Genomic DNA, 16,486 nt, shown 5'->3' with positions numbered 1-16,486 from the left:
CATATGTAACAACATGGGGAGAGTGCTACTGCCCCCTGGTGGTGCCTTTCCTGAATTAAACCTCCGAAACAAGAAATGGCCATCCAACACTTTACGCATGCGCTGTAGGCAGCGTTTTAAAACAAGTCTTGAGGAGGGAACATGAAGACACTCTGAAGTCTCACTCGAGTTGTGATCGAGGTAAGCTTGAAACCCACCAGAATATGTTAATAAAAGCGGCTCTGGGTTAATGTTGTCTGCTACAACTTAGTCATTACACGCTGTTTGCCCCGCAGACACTTTTTGTTCTGTAAAAGCAGCCGGCTAACATTAGCCAGCTAGCTGGCTGTTATTGTTTTTCATGAGAACCAAAATGGAGGAGCTTGGCTGCTGCTGCCTGTGTCCTACAGAGCCACTCCCGAGTCCTTGTTGGAAGCCCTTGTTTTAAAATGTCTGCCCGACTACAGAAATGGAAGGTTACATTTCTTCAAAACTAAATATTTTGTTTCGGACTTACTGTATCGCAGACGTAACACAACTAAGCGTGAATTTGAAATCCGGGAAGAGATTTTTTTTTTAAAGGATGCACTTTTTAATCTGTCACTATTCTTTAGCTGGAGATGTTCTTGTATATGTATGTGTTTCCCTCCCGACTTTCATAAAGCAGGCCGTCTGGTTAACAAACAGCTGTATCTTGACTTCTGTATTTGCGTGCGTTTCTTTTTTTCTTTTGCAGCTGTTGCGTCCAGATGGGAAGTCTGTGTGGGGCTGCAGGATGAGAAGTGGCCGTGATCGCCATGACTCTGAGATCCAAACAATTTCCACAACCGGGTTTCAAACGTAAGGCTGACACGGAAGACTTCGGAGTCAACAGCGTGGGTCCTGTGAGCATCAAGAACGAGCCCTGCGACTTTGCTATAGATGTTCAGAACGTGCAACGAGGGGAGATCCCAAGTAGATCCAAGGACTTAGATCAGAGTTTCATGACAAGCAAAGTTGGCCTAGCTGCCACAGCTCCAGAAACGGTTCAGGGAGACAAACCGCTGGGGATAACTTCCCCTGTCAGACCAATGGGGGGTGAGGGAACCCCGGTGAAAGGTAAACCCCTCTCTGTTGACAACATGGATAATCCTCAGATGGCAGTGAACAATAACCCAAAGGATGCCGGTGCTGAGGATAGCACAAAAGGGGTTGTTCCCGGAGTTCTGGGCACCGCCTCTATTGAACTGTCCTCCGAAGGAAAGTGGAGGAACATCAGGAAGACCCCTGCAAGTCCGCATGCACAGGCGAACTGCCTCCGACAGATTCTCCTCCTGCAGCTGGACCTCATCGAACAGCAGCAGCAGCAGCTGCAATCCAAGGACAAGGAGATCGATGAGCTCAAGGCCGATAAGGAGACGGTGCGTTTAATTTTTTTTTTTTTCATTTTGAACCCCTTTGATGTCCCTTATGTTCTCTTAAGTTGCATGTTTTCTTTTAAATTTTTCTACGCAGTTGCTCGCACGCATTGAGCGCATGGAGCGTCGCCTCCAGCTCACGAGGAAGGACACGCCGCGCGATAAGCGCCTTTTCCAGCCCCTGGAGCCGTGGACCCCCGACAAAGAGGACATGTGGGATCTGGACATAGAAGAGAGTCCACAACCCAACGCGGCCACTCCCCTCCCGTTCAGCAGGGGAGGCAAAGGTCAAAAAAGGTAAAATAAGCAGCAGACATTTCTCATGTCATTAACACCTGGGTTGGATGTTTAAAAAAAGAATTGCTGGTCCATTCCGCACACAGGAAAACTTGCTTCGGAGATGCAAAGGTTCAGAAATCCCGGGGTAAAAGTGCAAAGCTCAGCCCCCAGAAGTCTGAGACGGAGCCCGGCTCTCCCAACCAAAGAGAGCTGCGCAGTAAGGAAACCCCGGAGAAGTCTGTCCCAGCCAGGTCCGGCGCAGAAAGGGACGCTTTGCTCCTCTGCAAAGATGAGCCCGAGCTGAGCTGCCAGATGGAGGATCTGCCCTTCATGTCCACCACAGAGATGTATTTGTGTTGCTGGAACCAGCCTCCTCTGTCCCCTCTGCGTGAGACTTCCCCTATAAAGGAGGAAGAGGTGGCCAGTGAGTGGACTCCTCATGTAGTACATGATATGCTGATTGTTTGTAAGCCTAACCTAAATCCCAACTTCAATCACTTTAGCAATCCACTCTGCTGAATTCACCGTCTATGAATAACTTCCTTCCCTTTTCTTTTTTTACTACCCTTCCACCTGTCAGTTCCCTCTTGGAGGGAAAACCACATAGAGCCTTTGAAGGAGGATGCCTGTAATATCCCAGAGGTGAGGAAAATCAACAAAAAAAAAGAAACCATTTTTTTAAACCGTCCAGGAGCATTTCAGGTTCTAATGGAAATGTCTGAACTTGTGTTCACTTCAAGCCGCTGGACGACGGCACGTTTCTGAAACGCCACGCGAAGCTGGAGCTGGACGAGAAGAGGAGGAAAAGGTACGGCAATAGACTTATTAATGCAGTTTGATGTTTAGAGTTTAACCAAGGCAGAGTAGTGGAGTTAACACCAAGTTATGCAAAAAGAGAATGTTTTTTTTTTTTATTTCAAATAAAGTGGATGTTCAAAAATCAAATTGAACTAAAACTGCAACCCAACATATTGCAAATGATTAATTATCGCAGTATGCAAAAAAAAAAAAAAAAAAAAACTATCCTGACACCTTGACTACACTTGGATTTGCCGTCGCTACAAATTGGTGGTGGTGGTGTTGTTTTTTTACCTAATAACACTTTTAGGTAGAATTTTACATTCAATTCATTACAAATGAATTATTGTAGCAATTAACACTCCCATTACAATATCCAGCAATATTGCCAGCACACACATCGAATATCTTGAAACCCTGATTTTTATATTAAAAAATAAAATACTCAACCAGCAAATCTCAATCTGTTTGAAAAACTTGAGAAAATCATGCATGGATGTGTTTTATAAATATTTAATACCCCGAAACCGATGTTTCAGTGGTCAGTGTGGCGAATCAGCAGATGGATGTTTGGTTCAAATTTTCTTTTTAAATATGTTTACTCTTTAAAGTCCAACTGTGTTGCATGACGACTTTTGTGTGTTCAGGTCACTCCATCTCTAGAAACCAGGAAATAACAAGTTGTGTTTAACCTTCCTCCAGGAATTCTGAAAATATTTAACACTAAATTTTAGTTATTTTTATTTTTGCATTTATTTTTTTCTATAACTTAGCTTAAGAAAACAATAACAAAAATTCAATTAACCCTTGTTATTATACACTGAAGAACCAGCTGCTTAGTGTTCCTGGTATCTCGTGTTTTTTTTTTGTTTTGTTTTGTTTTTTTACTTGTCCTCCTGCAGTTTGCATGTTGAATTTTCCTCTTTAATGTTTTCAGATGGGACATCCAGCGAATCAGAGAGCAGCGCGTGTTCCAGCGTCTGCAGCAGCGCATGAACAGGAAGAAGACCGTCCAGGAGACCGAGCCCGAGCTGTCGTCCTTCTACCCCGAAACCGAAGACGGTACTACTGCAGGATTTATTATGTAGTTTTGGGGGGGAAAAAAACCCCGAAGAACTTGAGTACTGCAGGGGAAAGTTTTTGAATTAATTTAAAATCCTAATTGTAATTCTTCTCTCTCTTCTAGTTGAAGCTATAGTGATCACTCCGTTTTTGCCTGTGGTTGCGTTTGGTCGGCCGCTGCCCAAACTCTCCCAGCAGTAAGTCTGCAGGTTTTGGTTTTTCTTTCTGTCACTTTGACTTTACACCTGTTTAAGAGATGTGTTAAAAAGCTTTGATCAGGTGGGAGTTTTTTTGTTTTTTTTTATATATATATAAACAACAGTAAACAGTTTTTATAGTATGAGAAAATGATTTCTTCCTGGTTTAAAAGCTTTGAGACATTCAGAACTTGGGGAGATATTCACTCAGTGGACGAATCTCGAAATCCTAAATTATGAAGTCACCAAGTTGTATTTATTCCTGTGTGAAATACAGGTCGACCGCCTGTATTTCATAAAGTTAATCACTTTAACTGATTTCCTTTTACCTGAACAAGAAATGCCAAATGGTTTAACAACAAAAAGTTACTCTCGCATATCGAACCGTTGGATTGAAAATTGTTCGAATAAATTTTTCCCTCCAGGAACTTCGAGTTGCCGTGGCTGGACGAGCGAAGCCGATGCCGCATCGAGGTGCCCAAGAAACACACGCCTCACCGGACCTGTCGGAAGTGAACGCCGGACCGCGACGACGGCAGAGCGGCTCCGTGACTGAGTTTTAAAACGGCCTACAGTTCAGGGCGGGGCAGTCAGTTGGTGTGTGCAACTTGCTGTTGTTTTCAGTCTGTGGGGCATGAAACTACAGACTGGTTTTCTGCAGTTTTCTCTCCTGTGGAAGAAGAAACAAATGAGGCAAGATTACAGTCAACTTGATTGTTCATCCAAGAGTTCAGAGCATGTTTTTTGTTCAAGCTGTGCCATTAGAAATCAGTTTTCATCACTCAAAGTTGGCGTTTCAATCAGTTCTAATGCGTATTGTTCTGGCAGTATGAGACGCCTCATCTTCAGCATGTTGGGGCGAAACATTTAGTCACGCAAAGAGGAGCTTAAACTCTGTATTACAAGCAATACAGCCACATAATTCTTGCTGTGAGTAGCTTTTCTCCATGCCTACGTGGGAAAAAAAAAAAATCAAAATTCGATTGTATCGTGTTGCTCTTATTGTTTGCACACAAATTTAATAAGATTTTGTCAATGTTTACTGTAATATGGGAGTAATGAACAAGCATGACTACATATATAAAAAATAATCTCAGTACTTGAGCCAGTTCAGTGTACGGAAACGGATCGTCCAGCTGAGAGGTTCGTTCACGAAAACAGAGGTGAGGAAATGGACGCACTTGTCTTTAAACTTAGGAATCTGTTCTCTGTTTAGTTCATTTTTCATGTGAGCTGCATGGACTGTTTACCTGTCGCAAAAACAAGATGGTAGCATGGCTTCAGCCCAGGATGGGAGAATCTTTACTTCTCACTGGGTTACTAAAACTACTAAACGTATAGTTATTTTCGGAAGCATGACGATTGAAAGGCAGAGTTCTTTTTCTGCTTTCACAGCTTCCGCTTTATAGGTGATTTCTTTCTTTTTTTTTTTTTTTTTTCTATTCCCAACCTTAAGACAAGCTCGCGTTCAGCAAATATTAGGCAGGTGATGTGTATGCGTTGCTCTCCTGAGTTCGGAGATGTTTTAGATGACTAAAAAAGCTTTCTGCTGTAGTTGTAGCGACCTGTACGCTTCTCAACGCGCTCTGCCCGCTTTCCTCTCTGAGCTCCTCACAATCACAGCGATGGATCTCTGCAGGCGTTCACTCGACCTGTTCTGCGGTCTACGCAGTTTGGAAATACAAAATGTTTTTTTGTTGTTTTTTTCTTGTCACTGTACATAGCTTTCAGAAACAAATGTACATAAAACATGGCTGTTATTTTTTTATTATTTAATGTTGGAAGTGTTCAGTACATTCAATATTGTTCTATGATTGTATGTTGACAAATTGACAGTTTTGAAAATAATTTTTTTGGAATAAAATTAATGTCTATGACACACATTTGTCTTTTTCAGTGCTTGTAGCATTTCAGATCCATTCCTGCCCATAAGTGAATACGAATCACTCATCAATCAATCTCTTCCTGCCTGACCTTTAACCCCTTTAAGGTTTAAAATGAGACACTTATTGTGTCCCGTTTAAATTGGTTCTGATCAACAGTTTTTGGTTCCTTCTGCTTTCTTTCTTCCCCTCTGTTCTTCCATTTTTCTGTTCTGCCTCTTTCCTTCTATCCTTCCTTTCTAGTGCTTTCTTTCTCCATTACTTTTCCATCCATCTTTCATTTATTCATTCTTTGTGGGGGGGGGGGGGTTTCCCCTTTTTTGTTAATTGTTTCTGTAGTTTTCAAGCAGCCACATTTGTCCACTTATCCTACATCTTCCTCATCATGCACACGTCACACCAAAGGTAGGGAGGGAGTGGTTAATTTGTCATCTAAGCAATGCTGCTCTGATGCCGTTTACTTTCTACGGGCTTATCTGACAGGCTACGACTCTTTATGTCTACTAACAAAAAACACAAATTCAAAAGTCTTCCCTGCTTAAATGAACGTTCTAGAGACACGTAGCAGGTGAGAGTTCCAGCTATATTTGATTGTCGAATGCCCTGTTTAAAGGAAAATATACTCTATGACCAAAAAAAAAGCTAAAAATCTACAGCTTTCCATTAGTTTTTAAAGCATGTAAGTAAACTTTAAACAAGCACTGTCGAAGTCTGTCACTGGTTTATTTCCCTCTAACAAAAATGTGTCAAATGTACATGTGGTGACTCAATAACACAGCAAAAGGAAAAGAGCTCTTTCATCCGTCTTTGATCATCCGTGCTTCGTGGAAGTATATTGGTAGATGTTGGAAATGTTATCGCAGGATTATGAAACAATTGGGATCTACTGAACAATTAGGACCCATCAAATCATGTAATTCTCCAATCTGCTCTTAGATGCTGAGAGCGTCCAAAATATATCAAATGATGAAGTTTTACACATGAAAACTGATCCATTCCCCCAGTCTTCTGGAAAAAAAAATGTTTATTGAATAAAGCCAAAATTTAGATTTTTCAAAAAAAAAAAAAAAAAACACCACAAACTCCTTAACATTTTGCAATAAGGACACTGCTGACCTCATAAACATCAGTAAAATTATCTCCAGGAGTGTTTTCCAGTCTTTTTCGTCAAATTTCAATAGTTATTATAATAAACCATTTTTTCCACTAGAACCTTCCACATTTAGAGAGAATAAAAATGCTGATAATGTTTTAATATTGATGATAGAAAAAGAACGCCGAACCCACCTCATGTACAAAATGCGCTGACATTTCTAAATGTCAGTCATATAAAATTTAGCCTTCTTTAACATCTCTAGATTTTTTTGGTTTTCCTTGAATATTCTGTAATTAGTGTTGATCTAAACCGTAAATACATCATGCTTTGAGAAGTTAGTATGTACAGACAACGTGTGTCATTTGGCAGAGTCTTAACTGAATCAAAGAGGACTTTCTAGACCTATGGAGGGTAACGACCCCCGTAATGATAGGATACATAGCACACACAGTAAATGAAAACACCTCAAACAGAAAGCCATACACCTTATAGAACAGCCTGCTCGCTGTTAACAGTCGGCCACTTGTGCCTCCAAAAGAATCTAGACGCAGAGATTCAAGTGCGTTTGTATTGGTGACCCTTGCCAAAGTGCGCTTCTCTGACAGTTCTCGCGCATTTAGTCTCTCCGCAGGTTATTCAGACGCTCCTCCAGGTCCGCGTCCGCGTCGGCCAGGGCGGCCTGGGGCTCGGCCTTCTTCCCGCCGGCCACGGAGAGGCTTCCCCCGGTGCTGGGAAGATCTGCAACAAAAACGCAGAGGGGATTCAGCAAAAATGCTGAGGAGGAGAATGCGTCGAAAGACGCGAGCTGCTGAAGATCGGAGGGCTTTCCTTACTTGACAGCTCGTCGGACAGGTTGAGACCGAGCTCATCCAGCACTTGGGAGACGATGGCGTCGCTGCATGAGAAGAACGCGTCAACAAACATGATATTCGCTGTGTTTTTAGACAGGGACACTTGTTCCATTGCCCCTTATTTCTGGCAGCTAACTAGCTGCTGGAAAGTTTCATATCCCTCACAAATAAGGACAATCCTTAAAAATGTAATGTTTAAAGTATTCACTTTTGACATCGTTTCGTTTACCTCTCCTCTTCATCGTCCTCATCCCCCATGGCGTCATCGATGGCGTCGTTCATCATCTCCTCCTTCATGTCCATTATCTCGCTCTGTTTCTCAAACTCCATCATGATCTTCTGAATCTGAGGGAGCTTCAGCTGCGGGAATGTGGGAGGGGGGAAATGACATCATCAGAACAGGAAGGAGTGATGTTAACTTCTGTCACACAGGGCGTGGCGCACAGACCTGTCTGTTCATGGTGGCCATGGCCTTGGTGACGCCTTTCATCGCCTGTGCCATGCTGTTGTTGGACTTGAGCGTCTGGATCTTTAGGCTGACGGCCTGAATGTTGGCTTTCATCATGATGAACTTCTTGACGTACCGCCGTGTGCGAACCAAATCCTTCGCCATGATCTTTACTGCGTCCTGCAGAGATTGAGACAACACAAAATAATTCCTTATAAAACAGAGATATCCGGTGGGTTTTTTTTTTATTTTGTTCTCTTTTTTTTTAAATAAATGTATTTGTCGCAGCATGTCCTAACCTTTGTCTGATTGTTGTTAAACTCTAAAAGTGTGTCATGTTGTTAGTTTATGTGTTTATTGGCAAACAAATAGTTGGGAGTTTTTAGTTTTGCTGCAAGTAATGAATAAGCCAAAAACAAAAAAGTTTTCTCAGTATTTGCGCTGCCTGTCACCGATACTGGTGAACTGGTGGATCTCTGCTTCCTTTAAGCTCACCATTTGTCCCTGTTTGGCCATCTTCTTTATGTCAGCGATGATCTTCTTCTCCTGCTGCTCCAGCTTCATTCGCTCTCGGTCCAGGTCTCTCATGGCCCGGTTGAGCGCCCTCTGGTTCTGCCTCAGCATCTCCTCCGGGGTCTTCCTCTTTCCAAACAGGAACTCCATCTGTGTAAGGAAAGCAAAGTCAAAAATATTCTAAAAACAAAACAAAAAGCAAAAATTAAATAAAAAAAAAGAAAAAAAAGAAAGATGAGTGAAACATGTTCATTAATATTGAACGGAGCCATGAGGTTGTTTTCATTAATGCAGTTACTATTGAAATGATACCTTAAGAGGTGAATGAGGCATTTGGAGAGGATAATATTATAAAATGATAAACAATTCCTACAGTGTTTGTGACTTTATACTCACTTTAATGTTTTTGTTGCAATATCAAGGTCCAACATAAAAATGAGGCAAAATATAGAATAGAAATCCTTCAAAAAATGCAAAATGGGAAAAAAAACTAAACATTAACTAACATAAACAAATGTTTGAGTCTGTAAAGCAAAAAGCTATTCCAACAGATCAATAACTTGTCAAATAATTGTTCATGTAGGTGGTCTTTTCAAAAACTACAATAAATAAAAATAATTAATGAATTAGATAATTAATATTCATTTAAGTGTGTAAATTATTACATACAAATTATAAAATGTCTCAAGAACCCAACCCAATGACACTGATAAAATTCAAAACAGAATCATGAAATAATGTAATTAAATTGTTCAGATAATTGTGTATGTATATTTGAACAAATAAGGAATTCAAGCATTTTAGAAAATTACTGAAGGCTTAAATTAATTACAGGTAAATGCATCTATTCATGGTATGCATTTCAAACTAAATCTAAATCGCCACATGTATAAATACTTACTTACCAACTTATCTGATAAATTATGGGACTACAGCCGCAAAAAGGTCTCATTTCTTTTTACAAAATCGGGTGGAAAATTAAGTGAAACTTAAAAGTAGTCTGGAATGTGCTGAGTCACTCATCACTTGACCGATGACATCATTACAACCAGATAAAAGTCTCTGTGGGCCAGGTTTTATTTGTTGTTCAGCCACAAGTCTGCACTACGGAGCAGAGAACAAGATGTCCTGACAAAAGAAAGATTCATTGTATGATGATGTGCTGTGAACCTACAGATTAGCTATGACTGTGTCCCAACAAAATAACTGTATCATGTTATCCAGCAAAGCGTCAAAGGATATTTAACCTTACGCACACAGAGAAGCTGCTGGTAGCTGGCCAATTATAGTTTTGCACTTTATATATATATATATATATATAAACATATTTAAAAATCTGTCTTTATTGTAGGACAGTTTTCAGCCCACTGGTTTAATGTGCAGCAACAGGTGAGGGAGGGGCAGTGCATCTTCACTCTACGCTCTAGAGACAGCCAGTGAAAATTCACTAAAGCAGCTTCTTGACATCTCGCTAAATGTACTTTAAACCAAATCAACAGTAAGATAGAAATGTTCAGTAACTATGAAGAAAGTAAGTAAAAACTACTATGAGTAGTAAATTAAAGCATTTTTTCTTCTGAGGTGAGCAAAATTTATGAATTTGTGTACTTACTGTAAAGAAAAGACACTTTCAACACTCTTACATTGTTCTGGTCTCCAAAATGACAAGATAACATAATAATCGAAATTAGTTTTTAAACTATGATTAAACTTTCAGATGTAGGTGAAATAAAATATATTTAGAGAGATCTGACTGAAACACAAAAATGTGACACTTTCCATCCTTTTGCCAGAAAAATATACTAACATATTTATCGAAACCTGACGTCATTTCTGATGTATCATCTAACTATTAGGTCAGTTCGGTATCTGTACAAGTAGTTACATAAAAAAAGAGGGGATTCCCATATGAACATGAGCTGTTCACCATAAACGCATCTCGTTTTAAGCGTCTTTAAATGATTTCCGACATGTTGTTCTTTTATATTTTACTATATTAGTAAGATTAAATCCTGGGTTGTAAATCTCTCAGCTGTTAGTAATGTGACCAAAAAGGCCTAAAGTCAGGTTTGAGCCCCGTTTGACTCGGTTCTGTTCCTGTCTAACCTGACACACCGAACCCACCGGAGCCGAGAGAAAGTCACACTTACCATAGACCACAGTTTTCCTCAAAGACAGGGAAACACAGAAGAAAAACGGCGCCCAGCAGCTTTTCTCTGACTTCAAATTGACTCAAAATTAAACGCTTATTTGTTTTCCTTCCAATGCTTCCGTGTTGCTACAGTTGCCCTTCCGGGAAGTGACGTAGCCACGGAACGACGAAGAAGACGTCAGTTTTGCCGTTTCGTCATATGAGTCAAGCTAATCAAATTGCCGGAAGTTGATAGAAATAACTTTTAAGATACAAGTGTGAATTTAAACACAACCAAAAGAAAAATCCACCGCTAAAAATTACAGTAACAGATACAGATATGGCTTTGTGCGTTCTAGTTGATGTTGTTTTAAATAACAAATGTACAATGACAGCAAAAAAAAAAAAACACAGCTGGGTAATAAAGTTTGAATGTCCACAATATAATTTCACAGTATAATTTAATAAACAAATATAACAATAAAAAAAGCAAAGCTAATTCTGTAGGTATTCTTAAGAGCCGATGACATCAAGCACAATGATTTGAAGTCAAGCAATAAGGATACAGAAAGTTGAAAGATAAAAATCTTTACACACTTAAAAATGTGTCATAATGTAATGTGCAAAAAGTTATAACACAGCAACTACAAAATAAAACCAAAACAATAAAAATGTACAGAATAAAATGTTGTTCATACATAATGTAACTGTAAATTAGAAGCAAACAAATAAATAAAATTGCATTTGTGTTTTTTATATGGTCCAGTTTAAAGAGGTGAGGTTTGAATTACAGTTATAAAACGATTTTAAAATTTGTCACTACATCTGTTGGTGCGTGATCTCGGGACGTGACCCGAGGTCACCAGCTCAAACACCCGTTGTCCTGGATGGTTGTTTGAGCTGCTACCCTCAGATCACACATACCATATAACCACAAGCTCATAATATATTATCACCTAATAATTGATTTAAAAATTAAAACAAACAAAGAACAAAAAATATAGATAAAAAAAAATAATAAAATGGACATCTCAAAGGTATAAAGACAATATAATTAATTGATTAATTCATTATTTAATAATTTATTAATTATTTGTCCTTCTGTCCGTGTTAAGAAGAGCTGTTTTTCTACGTTTCATCCAATGTATAGCTTTTCTTTTAAAAACTACTGACCCTCATTTATTTATTTTTTTTATAATTTATTTACTAGTTGTGTTTTATTATTGCTTTACGTTTCACCTTGGGTAGTTGGAATGAGTTTGTGTGCAATTTTGCTTTACATTAAAAAAATCTTACAAGAATTCCTGAGTAAAAGAGTACGCTACATACTCCTCCTGCGACGTTAATATTACATTTTATTAGATTTTTTTTTTTTTTTTTTGAATGAATAACTTCTGGTGATTTCAGATGTGAAGAAATGTTTTGTTTTGTCTTTTTAAATATTGTGCTAACAACGCTGTTCATCGCGCTTTTATTTTATTAGCGAAAACGTTTTGATATCCGGTGCTAATATTGTTCACTTGACAAAGCGTTAATCGCACATGTGCGTAGTTCACGTACAAGCTGCAGATATTTCTTCCGTAGGTGAAAATCATCCCATCTGAGATTCAACGGCTCTTTGCAAAATGTGTGACCACGTGGAGTGATCTGAGGATTCCAGACGTTTTTGGCAAGTTTCATTTGGACGGACTTTAATTGCATCTCGACCTTTTTGCAGCTATTTTAAAACATGTGGCTCAGCAGTTATACCCACCAGCACAAGTTTGTTCTTGACTGGTGCAGAAAACTGTCCAGACCAGTGTCCTCTTTGGGGCCTCCAGCAGAGACTTCCCACCTGAGCCCAGAGGACAGAAACCGGGACCCTGCGGTCAGAAGGCGCCACAGAGGGTCAAATCCATCCACTGCTTCACGTCACCCTTCTGTAGCTGAAAGGATAACAGACCATAAGAGGTCATTCAAGGATAAATCCTCAAAGAATGATATCCCACCATCACAGAATCATGGGAGGGGGGGAGTCTTCAAGGTATCATCTGAGCTCAGGAAACTGAGTCTGGAAGACTTCCCTGCAGACAAAGAGAGGCAGCTGAGACCAAAGCAAGAAGATACGGCTGAAATTGTCTTTGGCATTGCTCCCTGTCTCCTGGCTCTCACTCAGGGGAGAAGGAAGGTCTACCAACTGTTGGTTAAAGACGGTGACACCTCTCTGAGGGCCTCTGTCTTATCGGTATGTGAGGAAGCACATCGGCGAGGCGTACAAGTCAGTCGGGTGAGCAAGAAGGATCTGGACAAGATGACCTCTGGAGGAGTACATCAGGGAGTATGTCTGCGAGCCAGTCCCCTGAACTTTCTCACCTTTGACTCTGAATCCGACACAAGCGGGCATGGCGTCCCTCTGTGGCTGGTCCTGGAAAGAATCCAGGACCCGATGAACCTGGGTGCCATCCTGCGCTCTGCTTATTTCCTCGGCGTGGACAGGGTGATCAGCAGCCTTCGCCACAGCTGCCCCCTGTCTCCGGTGGTCAGCAAGGCCAGCTCGGGCGTCATGGAGGCCATGAGGGTGTACGGGTGCGACAGCCTGGAGGACATGTTGAGGACGAAGGTGAAACAGGGTTGGCAGGTGGTTGGGACAGTGGGAGCAGATCCGGAGGCGTCCCGGATTCCTGTTACCCCTTGTTCCGACTTTCAGGTGACCAGGCCGACGATGCTGCTGGTGGGAAGCGAGGGGGAAGGGCTCTCTGGGAAGCTCCTCTCCGTGTGCCAAACCCTGCTCACCATCCCAGCTGGAAGAGACTTGGCACCTGGCATCGAGTCTCTGAACGTCTCTGTGGCCACAGGCATCATGCTGCACTCTCTGCTCACAAAGTCCAGATGTTTGTCGCAGAAGGAAAGTAGACCTTAACGCGCTGGTAAACAATATCTGGGTGAAGCCTGAAATTATGAAGCTGGTGATTCACTGGTATTATTATCAATAAACCTTTTCCAAAGACTAAAAGCATCAGTATATCTTAATATAATTCACGCAAACACTAATAAACTATATCCAGTGACATATACTATACATAGAAATTAGAAAAGATTCAAAGGGAAATCAGTTTATTACTGTCAGCTGTATACCGTTGATGATCCTTTCTCACCTACTTGTATCGAATCCGCAAAACTGGCTGCTTAATTAGTTCCGTCATAATTCTCTTCTTACATTTGAAGGATTTGTATTAATATTTATCAAGAATAAATGTGGGGAGGACTTAGCAAAGGTATTCACAACCTTTTTCGACAGTTTCACACAGAGAGCATGTAGCACAAGTTAAATTACACATGGTTTTCAAACCTTTTTGTAAATAAAAATCTCTAATGTTTTGACTGCATTTAGCTCCATCCATCTTTCCATCAGCTTGTCAGAGACTCCCTATTCCCGCAGCATAATGCTGACACCAGCATTTTTCATAGTAGGATTTTTTTTGTTTTGGGGATAATATGCATTTTTAGTTTTCCACCACCCATAACATTTTATGTCTAATAAAAATGAATTCTTTGTTTTGATCTAGTAATTTTTTTTCTCCATATTTCATTTTATGCAGGGGAAATTACAGATTTTCTTTTCACCGTTTCCGTTCAACGATGGTACAACAGTGAAAATTGTGGAGACCATGAGCTATGCTGCAAACAGATTCTCCCACCTAAACTGTGCAGCTCATCCAGAAAGACCGTGGAACTCTTTGCTCCTTCTCTAATTACCACTCTTATGGTCTTAGTCTGCCGGTCCAGGGGAACGGTCACGCCTCAGTATGCAGTCGTGCCGTGCTCTTTCCGTTTTCAGCCGATGTTTGAGCAGCTCTCTGTGTGACGTTCAATGCCCGTCTGCCATGTTCCTCCTCCATGCTGTTTCTTCCCTGAGGCCCTTCAACAACCCTTCACAGAACAGCTGGACTTAAAACTGAAGCTAGATTGAACACAGATGAACTCTATTAACTAATTACTAATTTTGTGACTTTAGAAGGTTGGTATTTGTTTTACTTCTCTCTTAGGCCCATTATTCGGTGAAAACGTGTGTGATTTGCTGGCGTCTCAGCGTGTTACCTATTACATATAGTGAGTTTAAGAAAATTACTTACCGAAACGTTCTTTTAAATGGTGCTTAAAACCTTGACGTCCAAATCAATGGTTTTCGTGCAGTAATTTGGTAACTGATTAAGTCAGTGACGTCTTTGTTCCAGTGGGTGATTATTGTTCTCAGAGAACTTCACTGGAGAGATTGAATGTTTTTTTATTGCAGGAAAAACATGAGTCACGTCTCTGATTCATCCAGTACCTCTGAAAGCTACGGTGATGTACCTGCAAGCTCTGCAACATAAACCCCCCCCCCTTCAGTTGAATTTAATTTAAAACTGATGGGACCCTGTGAAGGGCTCAGATATGAGCTTATTCATGAATAAATAAGGAAAGAATTTAACTGCATAGGCTGCTGCACTTATCTTTACACATTTATATGTATGTTTAAATGACATCTTCAATCTTATGTAACCCAAAGTGTTTTCACTTCTTTTTTTTTTTTTTATCTTCATTGGCCTGCATTTACACGGCTTTTATTAGCACTTAATATCTTTACTTAGTTGATTGGTTTGTTAACTAAAGCATGAATAAAATGTAAAATAAGGGCTAGAAGCTGCCTGCAAACAATCATCATCTGGTCCATGGAGCGTCTCCGTGACCATCCTTTTTCAAATCTTGCCTCAGACTGTCAGCTGGATTTAGGTCTGGACTTTGACTGGGCCATTCCCAACAACACATAAATATATTTTTATCTAAGCTATTCCGAGGTAGCCCTGGCTGTATGTTCAGGGTCGTTGATCTTGTGGAAGCTGAATCTCTGACCCAGCCTCAAGTCTGGATTCTTTAATTGATTTTCTCCTAGGATTGCCCTCCATTTAGGTCGATCCACCTTCAACTTCAGCCAGTTTCCTTCCTTGTAGTGTATGTTGTGTTCAGGGTGATGCACAGTGTTAGTTGTCATCCTAACACTGCAGTTGTGTTCAGCTTTGGCCCGATCTGACAAGAGTGTCCTCAGAAAATTCACCAAATTTACAGAAAATTGAACTTCTTATGTCGCTTTCTTCAACAGTAGTTTTCCTCTGGCCACTTTTCCATAATGACAAGAATTGCAGAGAGCTCAATATGACTTTCATAACTTAAATTGGATTCAGCAAATTCCAGGACCTTCACCTGCTGAAGAGTGAGCTATAAAAACAAGTTGCTGCCAATGAAGAGCTGATTGAACAATGATGAGTATGAATATAGCACAGTAAGTTAAATAATAGGGCAGTGACAAAGGGCAGAAAAAAACTATGTCTGCTTCAGAAAAGAAAAAAAAAGCACAGACTGACAGTTGCAGTAAATACAAGGACAGACTCCAGAAGACTGGTGTAAAGTTATTTTCTCAGGTGAAGCCTCCTGATTATTTGAGACATTAGAAGAAGTACTTGTCTTTGGAAGAAAAGATGAAAGCTTCCATGAGACATCAGAACATAATTTCCTAGATTACATTGAACACCTGTGTTCACTTCTCAAAAAGGAAGAGGAAGAGCAGAAGCCAGCAAAACCTTGACCATTTTCAGTCACTAATAATGAAACTGTTCATCTATGGCATCAAGCACGTTGCTAAGATGGAGAATGGAAACACCAAGGCAAACAAAGACTGCTGGTATTACAGCAACCTGGGCTTTCTTAACAAATCAGTAGAGCCACAGCCTAATGGACTCTATAACGTGCACTTTTATGCAATAGCTCATACAAAAGAGCCTAACAAGCAATGAGATTTTATTTTGTATAATACATGAACATAATTTTCAGCTGGC

The 16,486-nt window shown here is 40.4% G+C and overlaps 3 protein-coding genes across 4 annotated transcripts; 2 read left to right on the top strand and 1 right to left on the bottom strand.

Moving 5' to 3' along the window:
- Positions 1-50: 50 nt before the first annotated feature.
- Positions 51-5,591, top strand: msl1b (MSL complex subunit 1b). Of its 2 annotated transcripts, none has more exons than XM_014983957.2 (9): positions 51-180; positions 716-1,379; positions 1,474-1,673; positions 1,760-2,079; positions 2,236-2,297; positions 2,396-2,463; positions 3,391-3,515; positions 3,640-3,712; positions 4,138-5,591. In XM_014983957.2, the coding sequence occupies exons 2-9, from the start codon at positions 777-779 to the stop codon at positions 4,226-4,228; spliced, it is 1,542 nt and encodes a 513-aa protein (XP_014839443.2). In that variant the 5' UTR covers positions 51-180; positions 716-776; the 3' UTR covers positions 4,229-5,591. The 2 variants fall into 2 exon arrangements, with proteins under 2 accessions (XP_014839443.2, XP_014839441.2); XM_014983955.2 differs by having other exon boundaries at positions 1,760-2,121.
- A 1,010-nt stretch (positions 5,592-6,601) lies between these two features.
- Positions 6,602-10,829, bottom strand: chmp2a (charged multivesicular body protein 2A). The gene is made up of 6 exons (XM_014983959.2): positions 10,654-10,829; positions 8,486-8,653; positions 7,991-8,170; positions 7,772-7,902; positions 7,525-7,586; positions 6,602-7,429 (listed from the first exon to the last, which is right to left on the bottom strand). The coding sequence occupies exons 1-6, from the start codon at positions 10,654-10,656 to the stop codon at positions 7,308-7,310; spliced, it is 666 nt and encodes a 221-aa protein (XP_014839445.1). The 5' UTR covers positions 10,657-10,829; the 3' UTR covers positions 6,602-7,307.
- A 546-nt stretch (positions 10,830-11,375) lies between these two features.
- On the top strand, positions 11,376-14,182 carry mrm1 (mitochondrial rRNA methyltransferase 1 homolog (S. cerevisiae)). The gene has a single exon (XM_088000863.1). It carries the CDS (start codon positions 12,364-12,366, stop codon positions 13,531-13,533), a length of 1,170 nt encoding a protein of 389 aa, XP_087856989.1. The 5' UTR covers positions 11,376-12,363; the 3' UTR covers positions 13,534-14,182.
- The last annotated feature ends 2,304 nt before the right edge of the window (positions 14,183-16,486 follow it).

Source organism: Poecilia mexicana, unplaced genomic scaffold (assembly GCF_051168715.1).
Source record: "Poecilia mexicana isolate PSO_F unplaced genomic scaffold, ASM5116871v1 scaffold_19, whole genome shotgun sequence".
NCBI lineage: Eukaryota > Metazoa > Chordata > Actinopteri > Cyprinodontiformes > Poeciliidae > Poecilia > Poecilia mexicana.
This window is presented reverse-complemented; position numbering and strand designations above follow the sequence as displayed.

Excerpts from the sequence above, each read along its gene's own strand:
- msl1b (XM_014983955.2), top strand. The coding sequence starts at position 777 with ATGACTCTGAGATCCAAACAATTTCCACAACCGGGTTTCAAACGTAAG. Across the intron at positions 2,298-2,395 it reads ATGCCTGTAATATCCCAGAG|CCGCTGGACGACGGCACGTT; the intron begins GTGAGGAAAATC and ends GTTCACTTCAAG. Across the intron at positions 3,516-3,639 it reads CTACCCCGAAACCGAAGACG|TTGAAGCTATAGTGATCACT; the intron begins GTACTACTGCAG and ends TCTCTCTTCTAG.
- chmp2a (XM_014983959.2), bottom strand. Across the intron at positions 8,171-8,485 it reads TGGCCAAACAGGGACAAATG|GACGCAGTAAAGATCATGGC; the intron begins GTGAGCTTAAAG and ends CAATCTCTGCAG. Across the intron at positions 7,587-7,771 it reads GAGGACGATGAAGAGGAGAG|CGACGCCATCGTCTCCCAAG; the intron begins GTAAACGAAACG and ends CTTCTCATGCAG.
- mrm1 (XM_088000863.1), top strand. The coding sequence starts at position 12,364 with ATGTGGCTCAGCAGTTATACCCACCAGCACAAGTTTGTTCTTGACTGG.